Below are 22,556 nucleotides of genomic sequence, written 5' to 3' on the forward strand. Positions count from 1 at the left end.
GAGAGGCAAGTGACTTCACCCAAGTGTTTCGGTCTCTGGGTCTCCATTTCTTCACTTGTTAAACAGAGATACCACGGTAGGGAGACAACATTGCCCTTGCATGCTTAAGAGTGTAGTGCCTAGGAGAGGGAGAGTACTTGAAAACGATGAGACTTCTTTTGCTGTTAATCATTGCAGATGTTACAGAAAGCGCAGTTGTTAAATTTGTTCACCGAGGATGAAATGGGTGGGTGATGGAATAATACCTTCCGTGGTGCTAATTACTACATGAGCTTTGCTCTCATCACGTGTGTGTGTGTGTGTGTGAAGAAGCGGCATATGTTTTATGTCATAGAAAACTTGCCAGAGATAACCCGCCCTTGTAAATACACCTGTGATCCCAGCTTTCTATATGAACAGCGAAGACAGCAGCCACAGGATAAAGACATCAGATGCCTTTGAAGCCGTTTTCCCTTGCTAGTTCTCAGGAAAGGACATGGGTTGCTATTTTACAGTCTGCTTGGCGTATTCACTTAGCTATAACTGGATCTCTGTCTTATAAATGAGGAAAATAGCTTCATTCCGAATTCCCTAGGGCGAGCGCTCAGCCCATTGCTGGTTGGCTGATGCCAGGCTTATCGCTTTAAGAGTGTTAGAAGCTTTTCCAAACCTTTAGACGTTAGGCAGGTTGGTGAGGCACGTCAAGTGTCCAACCCAAAGTAACCGGACCGAGTCTTATCACAAAACCAAACTTTTCTAAGTTAAAATCTAAAGTGTCCGTCCTGGCTTTTCCTAGGATCAACATGGAACAGTAGCGCTCCCTCTGGAGAGTTTGTCAGCATCCCCATGGGACTTGTTAGATAAAATGATGCAGCGCTTCTGATGAGGCTTGAGAACTTGCGTGTCTAGCAGTTTCCTTCTTCGGCCCGCCCTGGTGCTTTGAGAATTACTGACGAGAAAGGCATAACAACCTTACGTAGAACCAAATTGGAAAATTGTCCTAAGGGGAATTCCAGTGCTACATTTGGAAATGAAGATGCGTGATACGTTTTCCAAAACTCAGTAGAATTAACAAAGCGGCGGTTGTAGGTTCTCCTCTGAGATCCGCGCCTTCGCTAGCCTTGGGTACCTGGCTAGGTTTCCGGTACCAGGTATGGTGTATACTTAGCCACCCATGATCAGATTGAGAATTCAGAAGTCTTGTCTTATCACTGGGCTTCGGATGACAAAGGGGCGGGAGTGGGTGGAATGTATACATTTTCTCAAGGAATTTTTTTGTACTTACTCACTTATTTATTGGTCTCTGTAGGTGGCAAATCTTCCAAATGACTATATGATAACCCTCAACTATGTCACCGGAATGGATGTTTTGGTATGTAATCTGTGCATTTCTGAGTTGTATTTTAGTAGCTAATGGGGCAAATGGGTCGTTCACACTGAAGAAATCCTCTGCTCTTTGTCTTGATTTGAAGATGATATCTGTAGACTTTGCTTTATCAATTTTTAAAAAACTTTTTTCACTCAAGCCATTGATTAAGAGTGAGCATTTCAGCTTGTGTTTTAGGCCTGTAAACTAAAAGGAAACAGACCATCTTCATTAGACTGAGCAACCGATGTCTCCTTTGCCCCTGGACATCTTTCAAAGGGGCTTGAATGTAAAGTTAATGCTACACTCAATGAATGTAAAGTACATGTTAATTAATTTTAATTTCTTGACGATGTCATATATATATAATATGTATATATACATACTCATTCGTATTTTGTTAAGAGAATGAAATATGTTTATATCTGAACTTATTAGCCATGCAACAGAACTTTCAATAAAAGTATGTGGTTATCATTAAAAGTTCTCCTCTGTCCCTAAAACACTATTGCATAGTGTCAGAATTTGTGAATATGAAATAAATGTAGCATGTATAGCCTCCCCCTGGAGCTTATCAACCCTTGGCATTGCACAGTGTCTTCTTCAGATCTTTCCCCCCATGGCCTCATACATGCGTCCCCCGTTTCCATGACTCCCCTAATTGTCTCTCAGTGATAAAAGTTATTCTGAGCTAGAATTTTCTGTCTTGATGTAAGTTCTTGGTTGTTCGGCTGTTGGCAAGCCCCACTAGAGCTATATGGACCGACAAGATGCACAGTAATCCTGCATGAAAGCTGCTATCCTGTGTGTGTTCCAACTTGCCGTGCAGCTGCCTGTTTTCAGCACACATGCTGTGCATCCGTGCTGAGTTACTGTCGCAACTGCAATCCTGAAGCAAATTTAAAGCCACCTGGGCGGATCTCACCTTTGCGAGTCCCATAGTTCCCTGCCCCAGAGACTCACCACATGTTGATTATGCACGTGTTGTTTCTGGGTTTTGTGGACCGGTCAGCCATAACGATGACCAACGTAAGCATATTGTTATGTTCTTTAAAACACCTTTCAAATACCACCCACGAGACTTGTCCGTGGCTATACTTCTTTTTACTGGGTGAGCGTTTTAGCAGGAACTGCTTAAAGTTCTTTAGAACTCTATGGAACATGGTTCTTCATGCTGGGCCAGCTATCCGTGAGCCCAGCCACTGGCTCAATTCAGGTGGCGGCATTCTCTGCAAATAGACAGAAAGTCATAGCAGCTTGAAAATCAGTCAATGCAGACATCTGATCATGTTGTCAGCAAGGGCTTGGTGAAGATCACAACTGGACCTGTGCTTACAAGGTTAAAAACTCTGGCCTTGGGATTCACGTACTTGCCTAGCCTATGTAAGGTCCCAGATTCCACCCGCAGCACCGCGAAGAGTAAATAATGAAACCGTCTTAATAAAAACCCAGAGAAGAGTAAGTACATAGCCCTTGTGTGACATTTCTTTTCTATCTGTGAAAGGATGGATGTAACTCCCCGCTTCCCCCAGCAAAGGTGAGAGAGAGTCTGTATATTAGTTAGATGTTATCATTCAATTTTACAAAAGACTCAAGAAGGTTTACAGCCCAGGGTTCTGCAACTTGAACATGGGGGACCTAAGAAGCACACCCTAACCTCACCCCATTTCACCCATCTGACTCTTAACCCTGGGTTACTGAAAATGGCGATGTGGATAATTACATTGGTGAGCCAAATGTTAGAAGGAAGTTTCTAGGTGATAAAGACTCCTTCCTGCTCTTGACTGCACCCCCCTTGAGCTCCAAGCAACCCTGCTGTTCTTTGCAAAAGCAAGCCTAATAAGCAGGGGAAATAGCCGAATAGACGGATTTTGTGCTGGTCTAATCATAGATGGTGCTAAATCATGCATTGCAGTATGGGCTGGTGATAGCCAGAACCAGGCTTGTAAAAATAAAGCCGACTGATTGCCACATATTTTGTGCGTGTTTCTGCAATTGAGAGAAGCCTGCTATTATTTGGTCTTGGCATGCTATCATGGAACTACTGAGAAACATTGTTCTTGGCCACCGCAGTTGGCAGGAAAATCAAGCTTGTGTGGAGGGCTCAGCCCAGAAACTGGGGTCTTACCCTTTACCTTCATTTTAAAGTGTTCATCTCTGCCAAGACTAGGGGCCTTTCCCAGTTGAGTGGCCAGTGATGATTTGTTGGTGGTCAGAACCCCAGCTGCCTAATCTTTTGTCTTTAAACAATGGAGGGTGGAATGGGTCTCTATGCCAGAAAGATTCCCTGGGGCCTAAAGCAATAAAAGTCAGCCTCGGGCACTGGGCAGTTTACAGTTTGTCTTTCACTTTTATTGTAAAAACCGACTAAGTACTACAAAGGAAAGTCTAGTTTCCTCACTCAAAAGCCTAGCAGATTCCCTCTCAGAAATAGCAGGTTGTGGTCACCTAGTTAGTATTTGAATCAACTGAGCATTACCAGTTCAAATCCTCATAGCCGGAATACCACCGGATGGGTCGGGTGTTTCCTTCAACTTCTTAGGCTTAGAAATACCAGAATGATAGGGGATCCCACAGAGACAGCTGATGGGAGCTCACGGACGCAGGACCAACAGTCAGCGAGCGAGCCTGCATGGGATCGACCTAGGTTCTCTGCATGTGTGTGGCAATTGCATAGCCTGGTCTCTTATGAAGGCTTCTAACAGTGAGAGCAGGACCTCTCCCTGGTGCTTAGCTGGCTTTTGGTAACCTGTTCCCCAAGCTGGATTTACCTGGGCTTGCCTAAACTCAAGGGGAGAACTCGGTCCTGCCTCAACTTGGTGTGTCATGCTTTGTGCAAGCCCATGGGAGGCCTGTCCCTTTCTCCATGGAGATGGAGGAGAAGTGGATGGGGGAGAGGGAGGGGGAAAAAAGGAAAGGAGAGAGGGGAAACTGGTTGGTATGTAAAATAAATTTAAAAAAAAAATGTTATTTAAAAAATTCCCTGAAATACCTGAATGAACATTGCTGGGTCCTTCATTCACGCAGCGGTTACTATAGAAAGAATGGACGTGGGGTTGCTGAAGGTCGCTACCCAGCTGTGTTTGTTCTGGTGGGTCTCAGCCCATATACCAGGAACTGCTGGGGTAAATTCCTCATCGTTTTGAAATTAGGGTAAATTATATTTAGACAGTCACAGTTTTTTTTGTTGTTGTTGTTACTTTTTATTTGGAAATGCCCTTAGTTGTACAGAATAATTGCAAGAACATTCAAAGAACAACCTGTGTCCTAGTTCAGGTTCAACTGGTCCCCCCCCCCCCCCCCCCAGTATCCATTTGCTTTAGAAAAGCTTTCTTTTTCTATATAAATATGTATTATTGTTTTTTCCAAATGCATTGTGTCCATCATGGCCATTTGTTTCTAAATACTTTAGTATGACTTCCTTAAGTAGAGCATAATTTCTTGCCTATCAGCAAGATACTTTCAACTCTAGTAAATTTAGCAACAGTCATTCTATGTTAATGCATTGGCAGTCTTCAGTTTCATCCTTTTGTGTTTTCATTTCTCTGACTCTGGTGAAGGTCCGTTCCGTGATCATGGTTTACGATTTAATTTTTCAAGATTTATTTTTAGCGTTTTAAATTGTGTGTGTGTGTGTGCATGTGTGTACATGCACACATACACAAACACACGTGCATGCTCACGAGGGCCGGTGCCCATGGAGTCTAGAGGTATTGCTGGACATGGGTGCTGAGAACAGAACTTAAGTCAAGGGATGGAAATACAACTCTTAACTGCTGAACTGCTGTCTCTCCAATAGCATGATTATAATCTCAAGAATAGTGATTTCCCCAAAGATACTGTAGTCCCGCTAATTTATCTGGCTATGGGGACTTTGAAGAAGTAATTCAGTCCAGATTGTGAGATGAGAAGATTAGCCTGGATTATCAAGAAGTAGTTTGGTTAAGATTTTATTATCAAGTGGGCTCAGCCAATGCCCTTGCATCCTTATCAAGGAATCTGATGCCTCTGAGATTGAGAGGGAAATTTGCAAATGTTCTTGTGCTGGCTTTAAAGATGAAAGCAGTGGCTCCGGGAACACTGGGTGGCTGGTGGCCTGTAGGAACTGGAAAGGGTAGGGCAAAGTCCTCCCTGAGTACCTGTGAGTGACTTAACTTTAGCTTAGTAAGATTTCTCCTGAATGTCTGGCCTCCAGAACCGTTAAAGAAACTCCATCTTGTCTACCAGCTCCGTGGTCATTTGTTCTAGCTACAAGAGAAATCAGCAGATGGTATCATGAAGTCCCCTTCAGAAGTCGCTGCTCAGCCTTTCTTTGTGTTTCTGGTAAAGCGTTCCCTTTCAAGTGTGATGGATAGTTCCTGATTCTGTCGAATTGATGCAGTCTAAGCCAGGGTGTCTCTTGCTGGCACTTGCTTAGATTGTCCTTCCCAGAGGCTGCAGTGTAGGTATGTCATCCCCCACAAGGCAACTTGATTCTCTCACCTAGTGAAGATGTTCAGCTGATTCCTGTGCATTTACTCATTAACAGCCTTGGAGACACCTTAAGCCCACGTGAACACCCTGTTCCTTATCAAAGTTTATAACTATTGACCTTGACTGCCCGAGCTAATCTCTACCGGTACGTCTTTTTCAGTTTTGGTTTGCTTGTTTTCCGTGCTTGAGAGCAGACCCAGGATTGTGCTTATGCTGGGCACACTGAGTCACAGGCCCCGTTCCTAAAGGAACAACTAAGAGGGAAATGATTGACTGAGGACCTCTATCATTACGGGGTACACTGCCTAGCTGTCTTTATCTCTAGCTTTCATCTGTGTCTTCCTCCATAACTTTCCCTGGGCACATGCAGGTTCGCTCTGAGGCTCTTTCACCTGGTCTCTGTGTTCTTTCCTCCTTCGCCATTCCAGGACTTCTTATTGTGTCCTTCGGTTCCTGGTTTGACAGGGTGACTTAAAAATGGTTGTACAACTGTGGCCCTATCCCTCCTTCGTATGTACTGACTGGCTTCCCTTTCATCTTCTGAAACAGGAAAAGGCATTATTCCAACAAGGGCTCAAAATACAGTTTCCTGATGGGTTATGGGGCTTTTTGATTGACAGTCTTCCCCTAGCCCACAAACATGGCAAAAATGAAGGAAGCCTATATGTACACGTTGTTTTCATTTGTTGTGCTGATCTTCACCTGCAGTGGCTTCTGGGTGGTGGGCATTTACTAAATATTTGATGGAAGGACACAATGAAAGGCAGTAGAAGCCTTCCCTGACACGTAATCAATCACTTGCGATCCTTAAGGGCCCAGGTGATGTAGTATCGGAACCTCCGCAAAGCTCCTCCCTCGTCTTTAAATTTGTGCACACCCCATGAGGTCTTGGTTGTAAGAGTTTTTAGTTGTGCATTTGAGCCTCCTAACCTGTTGGTATGGAATCATTTCTTCTCAAGAACCATCTCGTCCTAGTTTGCAGAAGGCTGAGCTGAGATCCAAACCTCTAAGCTTGCTGTTTATAATAATCCACAATCTCCACAATCTTGCCTCGCTCTGGTATTACCCATTTTTCCTCCGCACCAACTCTCCACCCCAGCCTGAGGTTTCACTGCCCCCTGAAGTCCTACCTGTCCTCAACTTCTGTGCTATGCTGATTGCTGCTTCCCCTTTCTAGGGATGTTCTTTCCTCTGCCCACTTACCCTACCATGGAATTGTGGCTATTTGGGAACTTACCATATGGTAGCTAATGGCTCTTTTAAAAGTAGGTTAAGGTCTTTCTCTTTCCTTTTTAATATGGGACCCTAGGAAATTGATGCTGAAGACACAGTGCCCAGCAGCACTAACACCATGTGCGTGCTGAAGGAATGTTGTCTTTTAGCTTATTATCTCTTGATTTCTGTGGAATTCCCAAGAAGGTATTCATTGTGGGTATAATATCATAATTCTCAGGAGGCAGCTGAAGTATATGGGGTTATGTGCTCATCTCAATGTGTTGTGATGTGTGGCATGCACATAATAGTTGTCACCATCATCGCTGTCATTGCTATTATCATTATGATCACAATAACTTGGCAGGTCTCAAGCTCGAAGTCCTCCTGCCTCGGCCTTCCAAGGGCTGGCTGCTGATACATGGGTGTGCCACCATGCCCAGATAATATGACTCTGTTGTTGACTCCTTTGTTTCTTCTGTCTTAACTACAGAAAAAGCAGAGGTGGGCTCTTCACTTTGCTGTATTCCTTTTCATTCCCTAGATATAGTACTTCTCTTTCCATTCCCTAGATACTTCTTTCCATTCCCTAGATATAGTACATTCCCGCATATAGTACTTACTCAAAAACCACTTACCAGACAACGTTTAACTTAATTATAGTGAAAACGCCAGATTTCTGAGTATTGAAGAAGCCTATCTTACCATACTGATAAGGATGCCCATGGTCCTTTTTTAACAATAGGGGACTCAAACTTAACCAGGAAAAGGAAGGGGAAAAAGAAAAGGAAGAGAAAGGAAAGGAAAGGAGAAAGGAAGGGAAGGTAGGTCCCTTTCTTGGAGGATGAGAGAAAGCAGCTCACCGCCAAGGGCCTGGGTGTGTGTGGGTCTCATGGGGACCGTGGTTGCAAGGCTACCAGGTGTGTCTGATTCTCTGTAGATTTTCCTTGTGTCTGTGCAGAGTGCTTCTTCCTTGTTCCACAGCTGTCTCAGTCACCAAATTGACACACTAGAGTCTAGCCCTACTCAAAGACTATTAATTATAGCTCTGATTACCATTACTATTGTGGCGGAGATTTTTCTTACGGGCTTATCTGAATCAGGTGTTCACTGTCATCGTAAGACATGTCCCTGTCCATATGGATTTAGATGGTCCACCACTATGATATGATACTTTAGAAATTAAATTCAGCTAAGTAGATAAGCAGACTTATCTCTTCATCTACTTTAACCTTCCATTTAGGAAGAAAGCATTAAACTTTAAACTTTTATTTTATTTTATTGAGAAGTTCTTCTGTAGCCTAGGATGACCTCAAACTCACTATGGAGCCAGTAATGACCTTAAATTCCACATTTTCCTACTTCATCATCTTGAAGTAGTGGGCTTATAGTCCCATGCCTCCAATACCTACCTGCCTTAAGAAAGTGTTTCTTAAAAAGAAAAAAAAGGAAAAAGAAAGGAAGAGAGAAAGAAAAAAGAAGAAAGAAAGGAAGAAAGAAAGGAAGAAAGAAAGAAAGAAAGGAAGGAAGGAAGGAAGGAAGGAAGAAAGAAAGAAGGAAAGAAAGAGGGAAATGGATAAACTGGGCCCGGTTTAGAACATGTAATCAAATTACTGTCTGATAGAAAAGAAAGAGCCACATGTAATCCTCACTTCTTTTGTAGCCACATTTAAAAAAAAAAGTTTAAAAGAACAGATTCAATTGAATGTAATAAATTATATTTAGCTTGCAATATTCAAAATGCAATCATTTACTTTAATGTAAAATTATAAAACTAGAATGTTTTGCCTTCCTTGCATTATTGAAAATCCTCTGCACATTTCACACCTACAACAATTTCTACTTCAGACACTAAATGTTCACCGTGCATGTTGTAACACGTAACCACAGATGGGGGTCAACTCCAGCATTTGCCAGAACAAATTAAGCAGATCCCAGAGGGAGGGAGTGAAGCCCTAAATGAACTGACTTGCCTAGAATTCCAAGTGAGGTGACTCTACCTAAGAATTGAGTTCATGACCTATAGGGCTCTGCTACCTCTCTGCTATGTATCCTCACTTTGCTATCTTAGGTCTGGCTCAGGGGCCATTTATAGTCCTGTCCCAAGAAATAGCATGTGTTTATATTGCTTGGGTTGAATACCATCTTGGTCAGACTGAGTATTGTCCATCTCTTTAGTTTTAAAGAGCAAATGCAAACTTAGTGGATAAGCACTGAAGATCCAGGTGAATTGTTCAGGGGAGGACTCACGGAGTCATCCCCAAAACCAGATCATCTAAAAGGAATTAAGGTTTGGGGAAGGCTCTGCTAACCATGGAAAGACATAATCTTTTACAGTGCACTATTTTTAGGAAGCTTTAGGTTTGCCCACCCATGGAATCATATTGCTGTTGCCAAGAATTGGAAGCTGGGTGTGTACTCCTTGTGAATATCATTCAGAGTTTACTAGCCAGGGCTTTTCTCCCTCAGAATCTGATTGATAGCACTATACCTAATTTCAGCTCATTAAGAAAGTACATAGCTACCAAGTATACCAAGTATGCTTTGCTTACTTTGAAACCCTTGAATCTTTTTTTTTAAATTTATTTATTTTATTTTTGGTTTTTCGAGACAGGGTTTCTCTGTAGCTTTGGAGCCTGTCCTGGAACTAGCTCTTGTAGACCAGGCTGGCCTCGAACTCACAGAGATCCACCTGCCTCTGCCTCCCGAGTGCTAGGATTAAAGGCATGCACCACCACCACCGCCCAGCTGAAACCCTTGAATCTTATGGTGAGCGCCAAGAGACTGTGCTTATGCAACTGATGGAGAATAACATGTCAGAATCTGAGGGGACAAAATATCCAGACGTAGCAAGCTCCAAGGTATTTCTACCACATTTTCATCACACATGGCTCAAATTGACTGACTAATGCTGCAGAGCGGCTCCATCACACAGCTTACAGAACCCACGCATCTTCTTTTCAACATTCGCCTGATTTTAGGGATGCGTGGGTGTTTTCATCATTGCCACTGCCAAGCACTTAGTTCCCACTCGTGTTTGGAATACTGACAATTATATTTGCCTTTCATTGTATCTTTCATTTAGTCGTGTGGTGAAATCATGTTATTTGGTGCCCACGGTCTGCTCAAATCCCTAGGAAAATTCATAGCTAAATCAGTAATGGCATGGTCCAGAGATGGTGGTTTAAGGTCATGGAGTCAATTAGCATTTTCCATTAATATGGGTACAAATATGTAGGAGTAACACATGATGCTCCAGGAGCCTCAGAAAGACCCACTCTAATTAACCTCCTACCATCTCTCAAATGAAATGCTTGAGAATGGAAATCGGAAGGTAACAGGAAGGAAGGTAACATTATATGCAGTATGGAGGCAAGGAAAAACGCAGGCCAGTTTTCCTATTGAAAGTGGTTTTCATTTCTTCTTTTGATAGATATATGTATGCATTAGAAAAAAAGACAAAAGGCAAACCCCGTCAAGTCAAATGATGTGTCCTTCAGCTATGTGAAGGCCCTGCGTTTTCTATAACATCTTGCATTACTCTTAACTTTCCTGACCCTCCACATTCTTTGAGCCAGCGAGAACAGTCTGTCTTCTAATAACGGCTGTGAGTTAATATTTACTTTTAAGCATTAAAGTTTTAAATGGCCCCGGAAAGATAAGAAGTTGCCTTAGTGCCATTTTCAGGCAAAGGAGAAAGGATCCTGTTTGTGAATTTGACAACACTTAATCAGCTATTTCATAACCATAATCTTGGAACAACTGAACAACAGACTTCCTCTGGCCTCACAAATGAAATGCTTAGTGGGTGCACTGTGTTTTGTTCTCTTTGCAAATCATTGACTATATTTAATTAAACAGAAAAAAAAAAGAAGAAGGAAAAGAAACTGCTTGATGTTCTTGTCAAAACTGGTCATCCATCGCCCTCCTTCCCCTCTCCCCCCCCCCCCCCCCCCCCGCCCATCCTGTTCTTCCACATTCTGTCTCCCCCTCCAGTCATCCCCGCCCCCACCCCTGCCTTCCCAGCAGGAAGGTGAAAAGGGACTGACAGTGAATATGGATTTTTTTTACTATGGTTGTCTCTCCAGTAGATCCAAGAGTCTTACAAAACCTCTCCATAGCTGAGTGAACAGATTAGTGAATGCATAGGGCTGAGTTAAAGATGCAATCTTTGCAAGAGAACCCTGGTACAAACAATAGTGACTGTTGAATAAAATATAGCAAGGGCTTGGAAATGAGTGAGTTTTTAGCAGGGTACCTAAAGATGTAGCTAGCAAGCCTGGTGAATGGTGGCATGTTTCTCTACTTGGGAGACTGAGGCAGAAGGATCACAAGGTGGTGATTCATCTGAACTTCATAGCAAGGTCCTGTCTGTGTAGCAGGATGGAGAATGGGGATAAAAAGGAAAGAAATGAATGAATGACTTTTTTTGTTTTTTGAGACAGGGTTTCTCTCTGTAAAAGCCCTGGTTGTCTTGTAACTTGCTCTATAGACCAGGCTGGCCTTGAACTCACAGAGATCCATCTGCCTCTGCCCTCCAAGTGCTGGGATTAAAGGATCATCACTACCACCTGGCTGATGAGTGAATTTATGTCAAAGAAATTGTTATTATGAAGACAAGTTGTCCCTGCGTTTGAAAAGATAGACCTTGGGAAATACTATTACTCAGACTTGATTTAGGTCTGGGAAATTGAGAAAAGTCTTAACTAAACAGAAAGGAGAAGGTGAAATGTCATAAATAGAGCTGAACAGAGGGCGTCATAAGTCTTCCCAAATTTCTCCAGGTTAAAAATAAGAAATGAATGAGCATAGTCTTCCACTGTAGTCAGGGGTTCTTAGAGGGATACAGAAAGAAAGAAGAGAGAAGGAACACTTTTCTTTTCTTTTTTCTTTTTGAAGAAACAACCTCAGGATAAAAAGGGTGCCTTGGTTCAAAATAAAGGCATTTAATTGTGTCAGAAGATCTAAGAGGATAGGCAAGAATATTGGCAACATGGAATAAAAAGGAAATTTGTATAGCTGCAGCTAATTGCACAGGTTGGTGATGGCCGTTTGAACATAGAAATGGTCTTGTAGTGTGTCTGCTCCAGAGTCTGCCTATTGGCCTGAGAGGAGACACGCTCACGGAGTGGATCGTGAAAAACTGACAGCTTTGAAACCAGCTTGTTGGTAATCCAAGTGGGAACGTGGAGGATTTGCAGTCTTTATAGAGAGTCCTTGCTTACAAGCAAGTGTACTGTGTATTTGCCAGGTACCCTCAGAGGCTAGAAGCCGTCATTGGGGTCCCCTGGAACTGGCACTAGAGATGTGTGGGAGCTCTCCTGAGGGTGCTGAGAAGTAAACCGAAATCCTCTGCCAAAGTAACTCATGCTCTTAAGCAAAGTCAATTCTCTGGCCTCTAATTAATTCCCTTTTTCCACCCATTCATCTATCCTTTTAGTACATGGTTTCTGAGCAACCCCACACACCCCAGAATACGCTGCAGTAAAGGCCCCATAGATAACAAGACATTAATTCTAGACCAGAGTGCAGCTGGGCCTGATCGCAGCTTCCCGTTCCTATCTAACAACTGGGGCAGAACTGGCTCCCTGAGCTGGGCCCGCTGGGTTCTGTGTGCCGGCGCTGTGTGCCACTATCACAACCTTGAAATTTTAGATAGTTTTTGAGCAAAGTGTGGAATGATAGTTTTGAACAAGGAAAACACTTTCACCTTGTGCTCCCTCCCACACACAACACAGCTGGTACTGCCAGCTAGGCTGAAGTGCTTCCATTCAGCCCTCAAACCACATGCCCGCCCATGTAATCTGTCTGTTCAGAAGCCTTGAAACCTATCAAGACCTTTAGGTTAATTTATTTTAGCCTTGGAGTTCCTTCAGAGCTAAGATTCCCCTCCCCAGTAACTGTTGGTAATTCCTACAACACCAACCTGTATCTCATGCTCTTGGGGGAGTGGAGTCACAGTGGGTAGACCATAAATAATCTTCCGTAGAACTTAAGTCCATTCATAGATGAACTTTGTGTGGGTTAAGGTTTGGCTCTGACTGGCTTCATTTTCTCCCGTGGAAGGGAAAGTCATTGACTCATGCAGTCTGGTTTTTTCTAATGCTCTTGGAGGGGGGGGGGGGATGTCACAGTGGGTAGACCATAAATAATCTTCCATAGAATTTAAGTCCATTCATAGATGAACTTTGTGTGGGTTAAAGGTTGGCTCTTACTGGCTTCATTTTCTCCCATTTTTTTCTGATCTCATGCAGTCTGGTTTTTTTGTTTTTTTTTTTTCTGAAATCTGGCTGGATCAAGACGAGTTGACCTGCGGTGTTCTAAGGAAGTCCCTTGTCCTGCAGTCAGTGACTAACTCGGTGACAGATAGATGTAAAGAGCCCTCTGGCTCTCTTGCCCTTTATTCATGGATGTTTGGTCTTTGAATGTCTTCCAGCCCAGTCACTGTTGGTTGCGAGATATGGTAATACAGTTGTCACTTAGCTTGACTGACCTTCTGGACAAGTTTTCAAATATTTCTGAAGGCTTGAGCAATTACTCCATCATAGACAAGCTTACAAAGATAGTGGATGACCTCGTGGAATGTATGGAAGAAAATGCACCCAAGGTAACGTGATAGTTATTAGAATTAATTCTTCTCATACAACTCTTAAGACCTTTCCTAGCCGATGGTACTGGTGGGATGGGAGCCTCCTGATTTTGTGTTATTTTAAATATAAACTTTTAGTTTAAAAATAGTTAAGAGTCCCGAATCTCTAGTTCTACTGCAACGCTGAAATGAATATTCGGGCCTAAATATTGCCACCTACAGTGAAAATACAGTATCTTTGCACTGTAATGCTAAAAACAATTTTGATTTTGCTTTGCTTTTCATTTCAGTGGAGTTCATATCACCTTCCCAGTAAGTTTCAAATGTATTTAAACCCAATGTTGCCCTTAGAGAGCTCAGACTACTTGCTCTGTTGATTTTTTGCTGTTGATAGAGTTTTACATTATTACTGAGAATACCACTGTTCAGTAAGCCACACATCCATTGATTGACACAGGGTTACAAATACTGCTGCTATAGTTTTTTTTCTGTCTTATGATATGTGTGCATGAGAGTTTCCGTAGGGTATTTCCCTGTGAGTAGAATTTCTTGATCAATAGGAATTTTCTGTGGGGCTGTGGAGATGGTTCAGCAGTAAAGAGCGCTTCCTATTCAGGCAAAGGCAATAAACTTTCCAAGTTTATTTGGTTTCTAGAACCCATGCCGAGTAACTCACGACCATCTGTAATTCCAGCTCCAGGAGATGTAATACCCTCTTCTGGACTCCGTGGACATCTCTATTCATACCTACACATGCCACCAACCCCCTCAACACATACATACAAATAATTAAGAAATAAAAAAAAAATTAAAAGAGCTCCCTTTGGTTCAAATCCTTTCTGTTATTTGGAATGCCCAGATGGAAATTCTTGGAACATGTTTTATGGAGGAGTCTTTTAAAAAACTAATGCTCATTGGGTGTGGTGGTGCATGCCTTTAATCTCAGCACTTGGGAGGCAGAGGCAGCCAGATCTCGGAGTTCTAGGCCAACCTGGTGTACAAATCTAGTTCCAGGACAGCTATGGCTGTTACACAGAGAAACTCTGTCTTAAAAAACCAAAGAAAAATAAATAAATAAAAGCTAACATTCATACTCTAATAAGCATATTTTAAAATTCTTAATTCTTGGGGGATCATTTTATTGTCCTTTTGTATTTCTGCCTTCTCTAGTTGCTTTAGTTGTGAGTTGAGTCTGAGACTGATCTGATGTAATCATTATCCTCTAGCCAATCTGAGTTGTGTCTATTAGAATAGCTGTTTGAAACTGTCAGCTTGTAGATTTCAAATAGTTTCTCTTTGAGGGCAGAGTCAGGAGTCCATTATCTTAACATCAGTGAAGACTTCGAGTTCTTCGGAAAATAGACTCTTATTTATTTAGTTTATTTATTTCTTGGTCTAGAATGTAAAAGAATCACCGAAGAGGCCAGAACCCAGGCTCTTCACTCCTGAAGAATTCTTTAGTATTTTCAATAGATCCATTGATGCTTTCAAGGACTTTATGGTGGCATCTGACACGAGCGACTGTGTGCTTTCGTCAACATTAGGTCCCGAGAAAGGTAAGACATTTAAGCATTTCTGTTTTAAATGTATGTAGACAGCTGGGACTTCTGTTAGGACTCTACTTCTGAATCAGCCGGATGTATTATGATAGTAAGACCATGTCTGTTTTTCCAATAAAAACAAAACAAGTATCGATGATCACTAGTGATCATCATCTATTAACTGCTAGAGATATGTCAATTTCTAAGACCAAAACAATACTCACTATTTTTAAATGGAAGAATTGTGTGAGTTAACGGTGCACAGTTGGTGGCTCACCTTTTTTCTTACCCGATATTTGTTAGTAGAGTAGAATTATGTTATCCTTCATTCCCAGTGGTCCCTACTCTTCACTTCTCAGATCTTTTCCTTAAGACTTGAGTTCCAATCCTCACCAGCTCATTCTAATCCCTATTCTCCCTGAGCTGGATCCCTATGTTAGAACTAACGTCATTGCTCTCTTTTAAAACATGACGAATTACCAATGGCCTTTAATTATTCACATTTCTGAACATGTGTATGCATGCCATAAATCATTGTTCTGCAAGATGGCTATAGTGGATTTCTTGATAAAACTGAGTAACAGGACTAAGTATGAATAAGTAGGAACTGGATGATCTAGATATGGGGAGCAGGCCCAGCATGTGCTCTGGTCTCGCACTTCACCTTTTGGGGACTCTGTGATTCATATAAATCACCATGGTAACACTGACACGTTATTGCTTTCTATTTAGATTCCAGAGTCAGTGTCACAAAACCATTTATGTTACCCCCTGTTGCAGCCAGCTCCCTTAGGAATGACAGCAGTAGCAGTAATAGTAAGTACACGCATCTGACTTAATGCATGCATGGCTCCAAGTAGCCTCTCTAGGAGTATTGCATGGACTTTAAAGACATTTTATACACTATTGCTAATAATACTATTCTGGTACTGTTATTCCTTGTATGGTCTTCCTGACAATTAAATATCTGATTTATAGACTTGGATTTCCCTGGAGTTTTAAGGTAATGATGAAGGAATTAGGCCAATAAACTTTCTGCTAAGATTATTTTAAATAAGGCATGAAATTAATTGTAGAAATATGATGAAGACTTTTTTTTTATAAAATCATTGTAGGCTTAAAATAAACTTTGTGGAGAATGTACCTGGCCAGAATGGAGTTTTGACATTTAAAGTATTTGTGCTAAGTCTCTCTCTTCCCTTCCAAGGATATTTTCAGTTTTGTGTCTCTGTTTACTACCACATGTTTAAGAAATTGGCGACATTGTCATTTTGCCCAAGAGTTGGAAGAGAATGTAGTTGTTTCCCTAAAATTTCTGTCCTCTCCACCCAAGAACCCAGGTTCCTGGAAGACTGTGTCTTATTTTCAAATCTTTGCAATGAGAATTACAAAGGCTCTTGAATATACTGTGTATATACTTTGGCCTCATTCCTTTACAGATTTATAGTAACTTAAGTCATTTTAAAAGAAAAATCTCTGAAGTTCACGTTTTAGAATTTGTTTCCATCAAAACTTGGGAACATCTATATATTTCGTAGTATAGACTTTTAATGCATCTGATGGGAGGATGGTGGCCAGAGCTCATGGGCTGGCAGTCTACAGCGTCCGATGTTTGCTGGACAGTCTCCTGAAACCTAAATTCTGAACTTCATGCTTAACACATCGAATCTGACGAGTTTCTCATGCGTGTGTCATCTTTAGGCTCTCCTACTCGTCTGTTCAAAGAAATCACTTTTAACATCTTAGACCCTCAGTTCCTGTCTCATTGATATTAATATGTACTGTTTCCATCCTCCTTACTTCGCTTCTAACGTGCTCAACCTGTCCCAGATTCTAAAGTTGGAAAAATTGCATGGTTGATTTTAAACTAGTTTCTTTGCCTTAATAGGTAAAAGTTCCTTTGTATGCACTGGTGTTGCTGATTCCCATACATTTTTGTATATTGTGTTTCTATGGTTTTTCAAAACTATGCATACATGCGTTGGTTTTTTGGAAACAAATTCTTAATGTGCAATCAGGCTTGCTATCTGTCTGTCTCCGTCTCTCAAGTGCTGGGATTCCAGTATGGGTACCACACCCAGCTGCCTCTGCTGTTTCAGCTCTTTATATGTCATGTCATTGTTGTGGATAAATTTTCCCCTTGCTTTCTTGCTCCAGTTTTTATTCCCTCTTTTTTTTTTTTTTTCATTCTAGCCCCATTGTTCTGAGGAATCCATTTCATTTCTATTTGATCCTCAGTATCTTTTTGTGTTATTTATAGTGATTTGGGGAGCTAAAATATACATCTGAACTTGTAATATTTTTTAGAGTTATTATTGGTGTACTTCAAGAAAAAACATAGACCTTACACGACCCGTTCTATTGTGTTTATAAAATGTCATACCCTTAAGTCATAAATGCCCATATTCAGAGTTTTCAAACTGTTGTTCTAAGCAACTCTGTATCCTTTCAATAAAAAAGTGTGTCACTTTTTATGCTATTTTCATTCCTCCCATTTCTTTCTCAATCCAAGTTTCTACCTCACATGAATTCGTCTCAAGAAATAGAACCCCTTTGGCATTTTCTGCAACACAGATCTATCCTCAACAAACCTTTTCTTTTTCTTGAGAAAAGTATGTAGTATTTGTTGCACGTAGAGGTACTTTTTAGTAGATAGCAAATTCTGGGTTAGTAATTTTTTCTTTTATTCTTTGAAAGGTAACACCATTACACTTTCTCTCTGCAAATAAAATATCTGAGAGGTAAAATCAACCATTTGCGTTGCTTTTCTCCATGTACTTTATATTGGACATATTTCCTCCTTTTTTAAATTTAAGTAATGTTTAATCCCAGCACTCGGGAGGCAGAGGCAGGCGGATCTCTGTGAGTTCGAGGCCAGCCTGGTCTACAAGAGCTAGTTCCAGGACAGGCTCTAAAAAAAGCTGCAGAGAAACCCTGTCTCGAAAAACAAAAAAAAAAAAAAAAAAAAAAAAAAAAAAAAAAAAAAATTTAAGTAATGTGAAAGATGTCAATGACAGGTGATTTTCTTTGGATTCCTTTTTCTTGATGTTTGTCTGGTTTCTTGAATTTCTAAATTTACTTCCAATCCCAAAGCTAAGCAGAGTTTGCTCATAGGTGTGCAAATATTTCTTCCTTATTCTCTTGTTCCTCTCCTTCTGAGACAGCCAGTCACACATCACTTTGTCAGTTTGGTATTGTGTTTGGTGTCACAAGGCTTGCTTGCATTGTTTTTATTTTTTTCTTTCCTTTTTGCTTCTCTTAAGAAAAGATCTCACAAAGTCCCGGCTAGCCTTGAACTCACTCCCTCTACTGATCATGGCTTGTTCATCTTCTGTTTCCACCTCCCAAGTGCTGGGATTGCCTGTATTGATTTTATGAAACCTCTTTATCATTGTCAATTTCAATGTATAAATTTCACTTCTTTGGTTTCCAATTTACTAAGGTTTTCTTCAACCTCCTCTGGACTGAATCTTACAGTCAGAGTTTGCTCTCATCTCTGGTTTCTTTTTATGTTCTAGAATTTCCATCTAGTTACTTCTTATGTTTTGGTGCTGAGATTTTCTATCTTCATATCAAGAGATTTTCTTTTTTTTGTCTAACATTCTTACCGCCTAAGTTGGACATGTATGTCATCTTAGCATTCAATCTCTATAGCTTTTTTTGTCTTCCTGATTGTGGCCAGCTATTCTCTAAATGTCAGTAATTTTTTAACATATGACACATATCATGACTGTTACATTGTTAGATAGTTTTTGTAGCATTCTTTTAGAGACTTGCGTTTTGTTCAGTTTGTGGTTCATTCACTGATAGAGAAGCTTCATCTGCCTTTCCAGGCTTGTTTGAAAACTTTGTTAGAGACAAGGAAAGGGCAACAGCCTCATTCTTAAGGTTTGGGTTTTCTGAAATGTCTCTAGAGTACTTTGGATACTGAACAATCTGGACTGTAGACCTCCTTGTATTATTGCCATGAGAGTATCAGTATGTTTGCTCGGTAAGAGTTGTGCTCCAGCAAGCCTTTGCTATGTGTCTCCCTGCCCTTGTATAGGTTGTTATTTGTCTGATACCTTAAAGAGACTCAGCAAAAGGTTCGTGATGTTTCTTGTTTGCACAGTGCATTTTCATCAAGTACAAGGGTTCAATCCCACCCAAGTCAGCAACCCTGAACTCCCATCTCTCAAGAGAGCATGGAGCCTTAGTGGAGTTGCATCTTCCCAGCTCAGAGAAGCCAAAACCAGTAGTGGGTCTTTCTTTGCATATTTCTGTTGGCAGTCACAAGCTTGTACTGTTTGTGGCCTAATTAGTGAGAATAGTTGTTTTATAAAATGTGTCCAGGCTTATAATCATGTAGTTTGAGAAGGCTGTCACTATCCTGGTTTTAAGGAAAGAATTTCATACTTTCCAACTTCAAAAACAACATTAACAACAACAACAAAAACAATCAAACAAACAAAAAGAGAAAACCTGGATGCAAAGTCCAAAAGGTATTTAAGCTTCTTTTTTTTTTTTTTTTTGATAAGTTGGTCATCCTGGTTTATCTTTCCTTTCCTTCCCCATTTATTTCACCCCCCTTTTTTTTTCTTTTGTAAAACATAGGTCTTACATTCCACAGCTTGGCTAGGTATAATGTCACTCATATGTTAGATACCAGTCTTTTGCGGTGCTCATATTCTAAGAACTATGAATGAAGCACCTACGTACAGTTTATAATATGAATCACCATAGAATTGTAAAATGTTTTTGCCTGTAGCATCAAGGAAATTAGTCTGTTTGGGGGAAGAGTGGTCAGGAAAATTTGCAAAACTCGTAGTTTATAGAGATAAGAGTAATAAGCAGGGAATGGAGAGATGGCTCAATGAATATGAACTGACTGTTCTTCCACAGGACACGGATTCAATTCCCAGCACACTCATGGCAGCTCACAACTGTTAACTCCAGGATCCAGCACCCTTACACATGCAGGCAAAACACCAACAAAAGAAAATAAAAAGAAAGGGTTGTAAGCGGCCAAGCTGTGGTGGCACACACCTTTAGTCCTAGCACTCAGGAGGCAGAGACAGGTGGATCTCTTTCAAGGCCGACCTGGTCTACAGGGTGGGTTCCAGGACAACCAGGGCTGCATAGTGAGACCCTGTCTTGAAAAACCAAAAGAGAAGAGGAAGAAGGAAGAGGAAGAAGGAAGAGGAGGAGGAGGAGGAGTTCTAAGCTGTGTCAATCAGAGGACCAGAGCTTATGAAAGATGTGAATGGGCAGGGAGGAGTCATACTCAGGCCTACTACTGTCTATATGAATGGGATTATAGTTACAGAGTAAATAGTAGCATTCTTTATGCAAAGCCAGCGTGTTTCCAGAACCCTGGTAGGAGAGCCTTTCCGAGCAGCGTTGAAGTAGTGCAGAAAGAAAGCCCTGCTTTGTGGTCAGCTGCACACCTCCTAGAGATCTGCTGTGAATCAGGATACATGGACCCGCGAGAGCATGCTGGGTGACCTTGGGCAAGTGGCTTGCACTTTCTAAATCTTGAGGCTGGTGTGTGCTAATCCTTCCTTCACCGGGACTTCTGTGAATTTCAATGACTCAGTGTGCATGTGCGTGGAGCCATATGTAAGGTCTAGTGAGAGTTAGTCATTCATATGGGAACAGCTAGATCCTGTGTGACAATAGGATTGCGGGGCAGTGATGCTGCTGAGTCTGAGGTCTGAATCATTTGCCTGTTTCCAAAGTGGCGAGAGAGAGCCATTGTCAGGGAGTTCCTAAGCAGGCCATTTCCCTAAAAAGAAGCCAGGCAAGATTAGCACAGATGTCTGTGTTCCAGGTGTTTTCCAGATGTTGATTGCTAGGATGTGTAACAAATGAATCAGTCCGTAAGCTGTTTCAACCAAGGGCAGGTTTTAGTAATAATGAGGGACGGCCCATGCTGTTGTGGCCCAGGACGGAGGATGACTCAGATTCTGTCTTGATCGACTCTCTCTCCCACAAGGTCTTGGCAGGCAATCTCTTGTACAGACTAAAGCAGTGCTCTGTGATGTGCATGGGCTTTGGGTCAACTGCCCTTCCTGCGGGCTCTGAGGCATCCACTTCTGGTGGAGAAGCCATGGTGACGGTGCTGAAGTCTTCACTGGTGTGTGTTAGTGTGAGCAGCACTGACCTCTGCAGAAGAAATAGCATCCATGTCTTCTTTTTTTTTTCTTGATCCCTCTCCCTTCCTCTTCTATAGAAGAAATGCTGCTGCATTTTAGACTGTACAGGCTGTGTCTACCAATAGTCCGAGGGTGCATGGTCCCAGTAGACAGTGGCAGCCATAGCTGGTCATCCTTCAAAGGGGGTACAAACACAAATAGCCAGATTATTTATTTGTAGGCAGTGATACTGAGATTCCTGAAGCGGTGAAGTTGCTTATGATGAACGTCACTGCTTCGGTTATACTCAATCTGTCTGCAACGCAGGGGCTGCTTTGTTTGAAGAAGTAAATGCATACTGGTCCCTAAGCTAGGATGCCTAGAACATGTCTGTCCCGAGTCTGTCTGATTTCATGGCCAAAGCACTATTAACTCTGTCTTGAGGTAGTGTTAATATCATCTAAGTGGATGGTACTCCTTCCCACAACTTTCCACACAATCCCTGTGTTTTATGCTGAACGCCCACCCTTCGCATCCCCTCTCACAGATTGTGTGCATGAGCTCACAAGCAAGCATGATGTTGGAAGTACAGGAGGCATAGAATTAGGAAATTCCCTCCTTGTTGTTGACATGTGCAAGAGGAATAGCGGATCCCTGTTCTCGCTATAGTGGATAAGATTGACTTCTTACCTTTCAGACTAAACCTATGAGTTTTCCCCTTATCAGCATGGGTTTACATGCACAGTGGATCTGTTCCTTTACAGTCATCTCTTGGAGGGGCGTTAGATGGTAAATAAGTAATTCTAAGCTGACCTCGTGACCAAATTCCTGTTATAAGGTTAGCTAAAAGCAGTCACTTTACCTTGATCTTATTTTAGTTTGAGTCCTGTAATTGTTGGAGACTTCTGATTTCTTTGAAAGGAAATTCCAAGCTAGCATATGTGCCAGTGTTTCCAAATAATTGAACTGTTCCCTGGGAGGAGTCCCATAGGAACATCAAAGTCAGTTTCACTTTGGGAGGAAGTGGTTATTGTGCGACTCATTCAGCTTCTCAAGGAGAGGTATTAGTTCTCGGTGTCATTTGTTTTTGTCCTCAAGGTGTTATTTCGACTGGGGTGACACTGTTGGCTTCAGCCAGCCTTCAGTGTAGTTTTGAACTTTCTGATGTAGAAAGGAGAAAGTCTCGTTCTTCTGGGCGCACTGAGGATGTGAATAAGCAATGAGCCGTAGTTTTAAGGCTGCTTAAAGTTCTGTATATGCAGTATGCATTGAATGACTTCCTG

General features: G+C 41.7%; 1 protein-coding gene across 2 annotated transcripts in view; it reads left to right on the plus strand.

Moving 5' to 3' along the window:
* Kitlg (KIT ligand) overlaps positions 1-22,556 on the plus strand; it is an 81,141-nt gene that overhangs the window by 49,037 nt on the left and 9,548 nt on the right. Inside the window, exons 3-6 of one of the 2 annotated variants that reach the window (XM_038314951.1) lie at positions 1,289-1,351; positions 13,467-13,637; positions 15,019-15,175; positions 15,893-15,976. In XM_038314951.1, coding sequence (XP_038170879.1) covers positions 1,289-1,351; positions 13,467-13,637; positions 15,019-15,175; positions 15,893-15,976 — 475 coding nt within the window. The remainder of the gene's footprint in view (positions 1-1,288; positions 1,352-13,466; positions 13,638-15,018; positions 15,176-15,892; positions 15,977-22,556) is intronic. The other variant, XM_038314952.1, reaches the window with a different exon arrangement.

This window comes from Arvicola amphibius, chromosome 17, assembly GCF_903992535.2.
Source record: "Arvicola amphibius chromosome 17, mArvAmp1.2, whole genome shotgun sequence".
NCBI lineage: Eukaryota > Metazoa > Chordata > Mammalia > Rodentia > Cricetidae > Arvicola > Arvicola amphibius.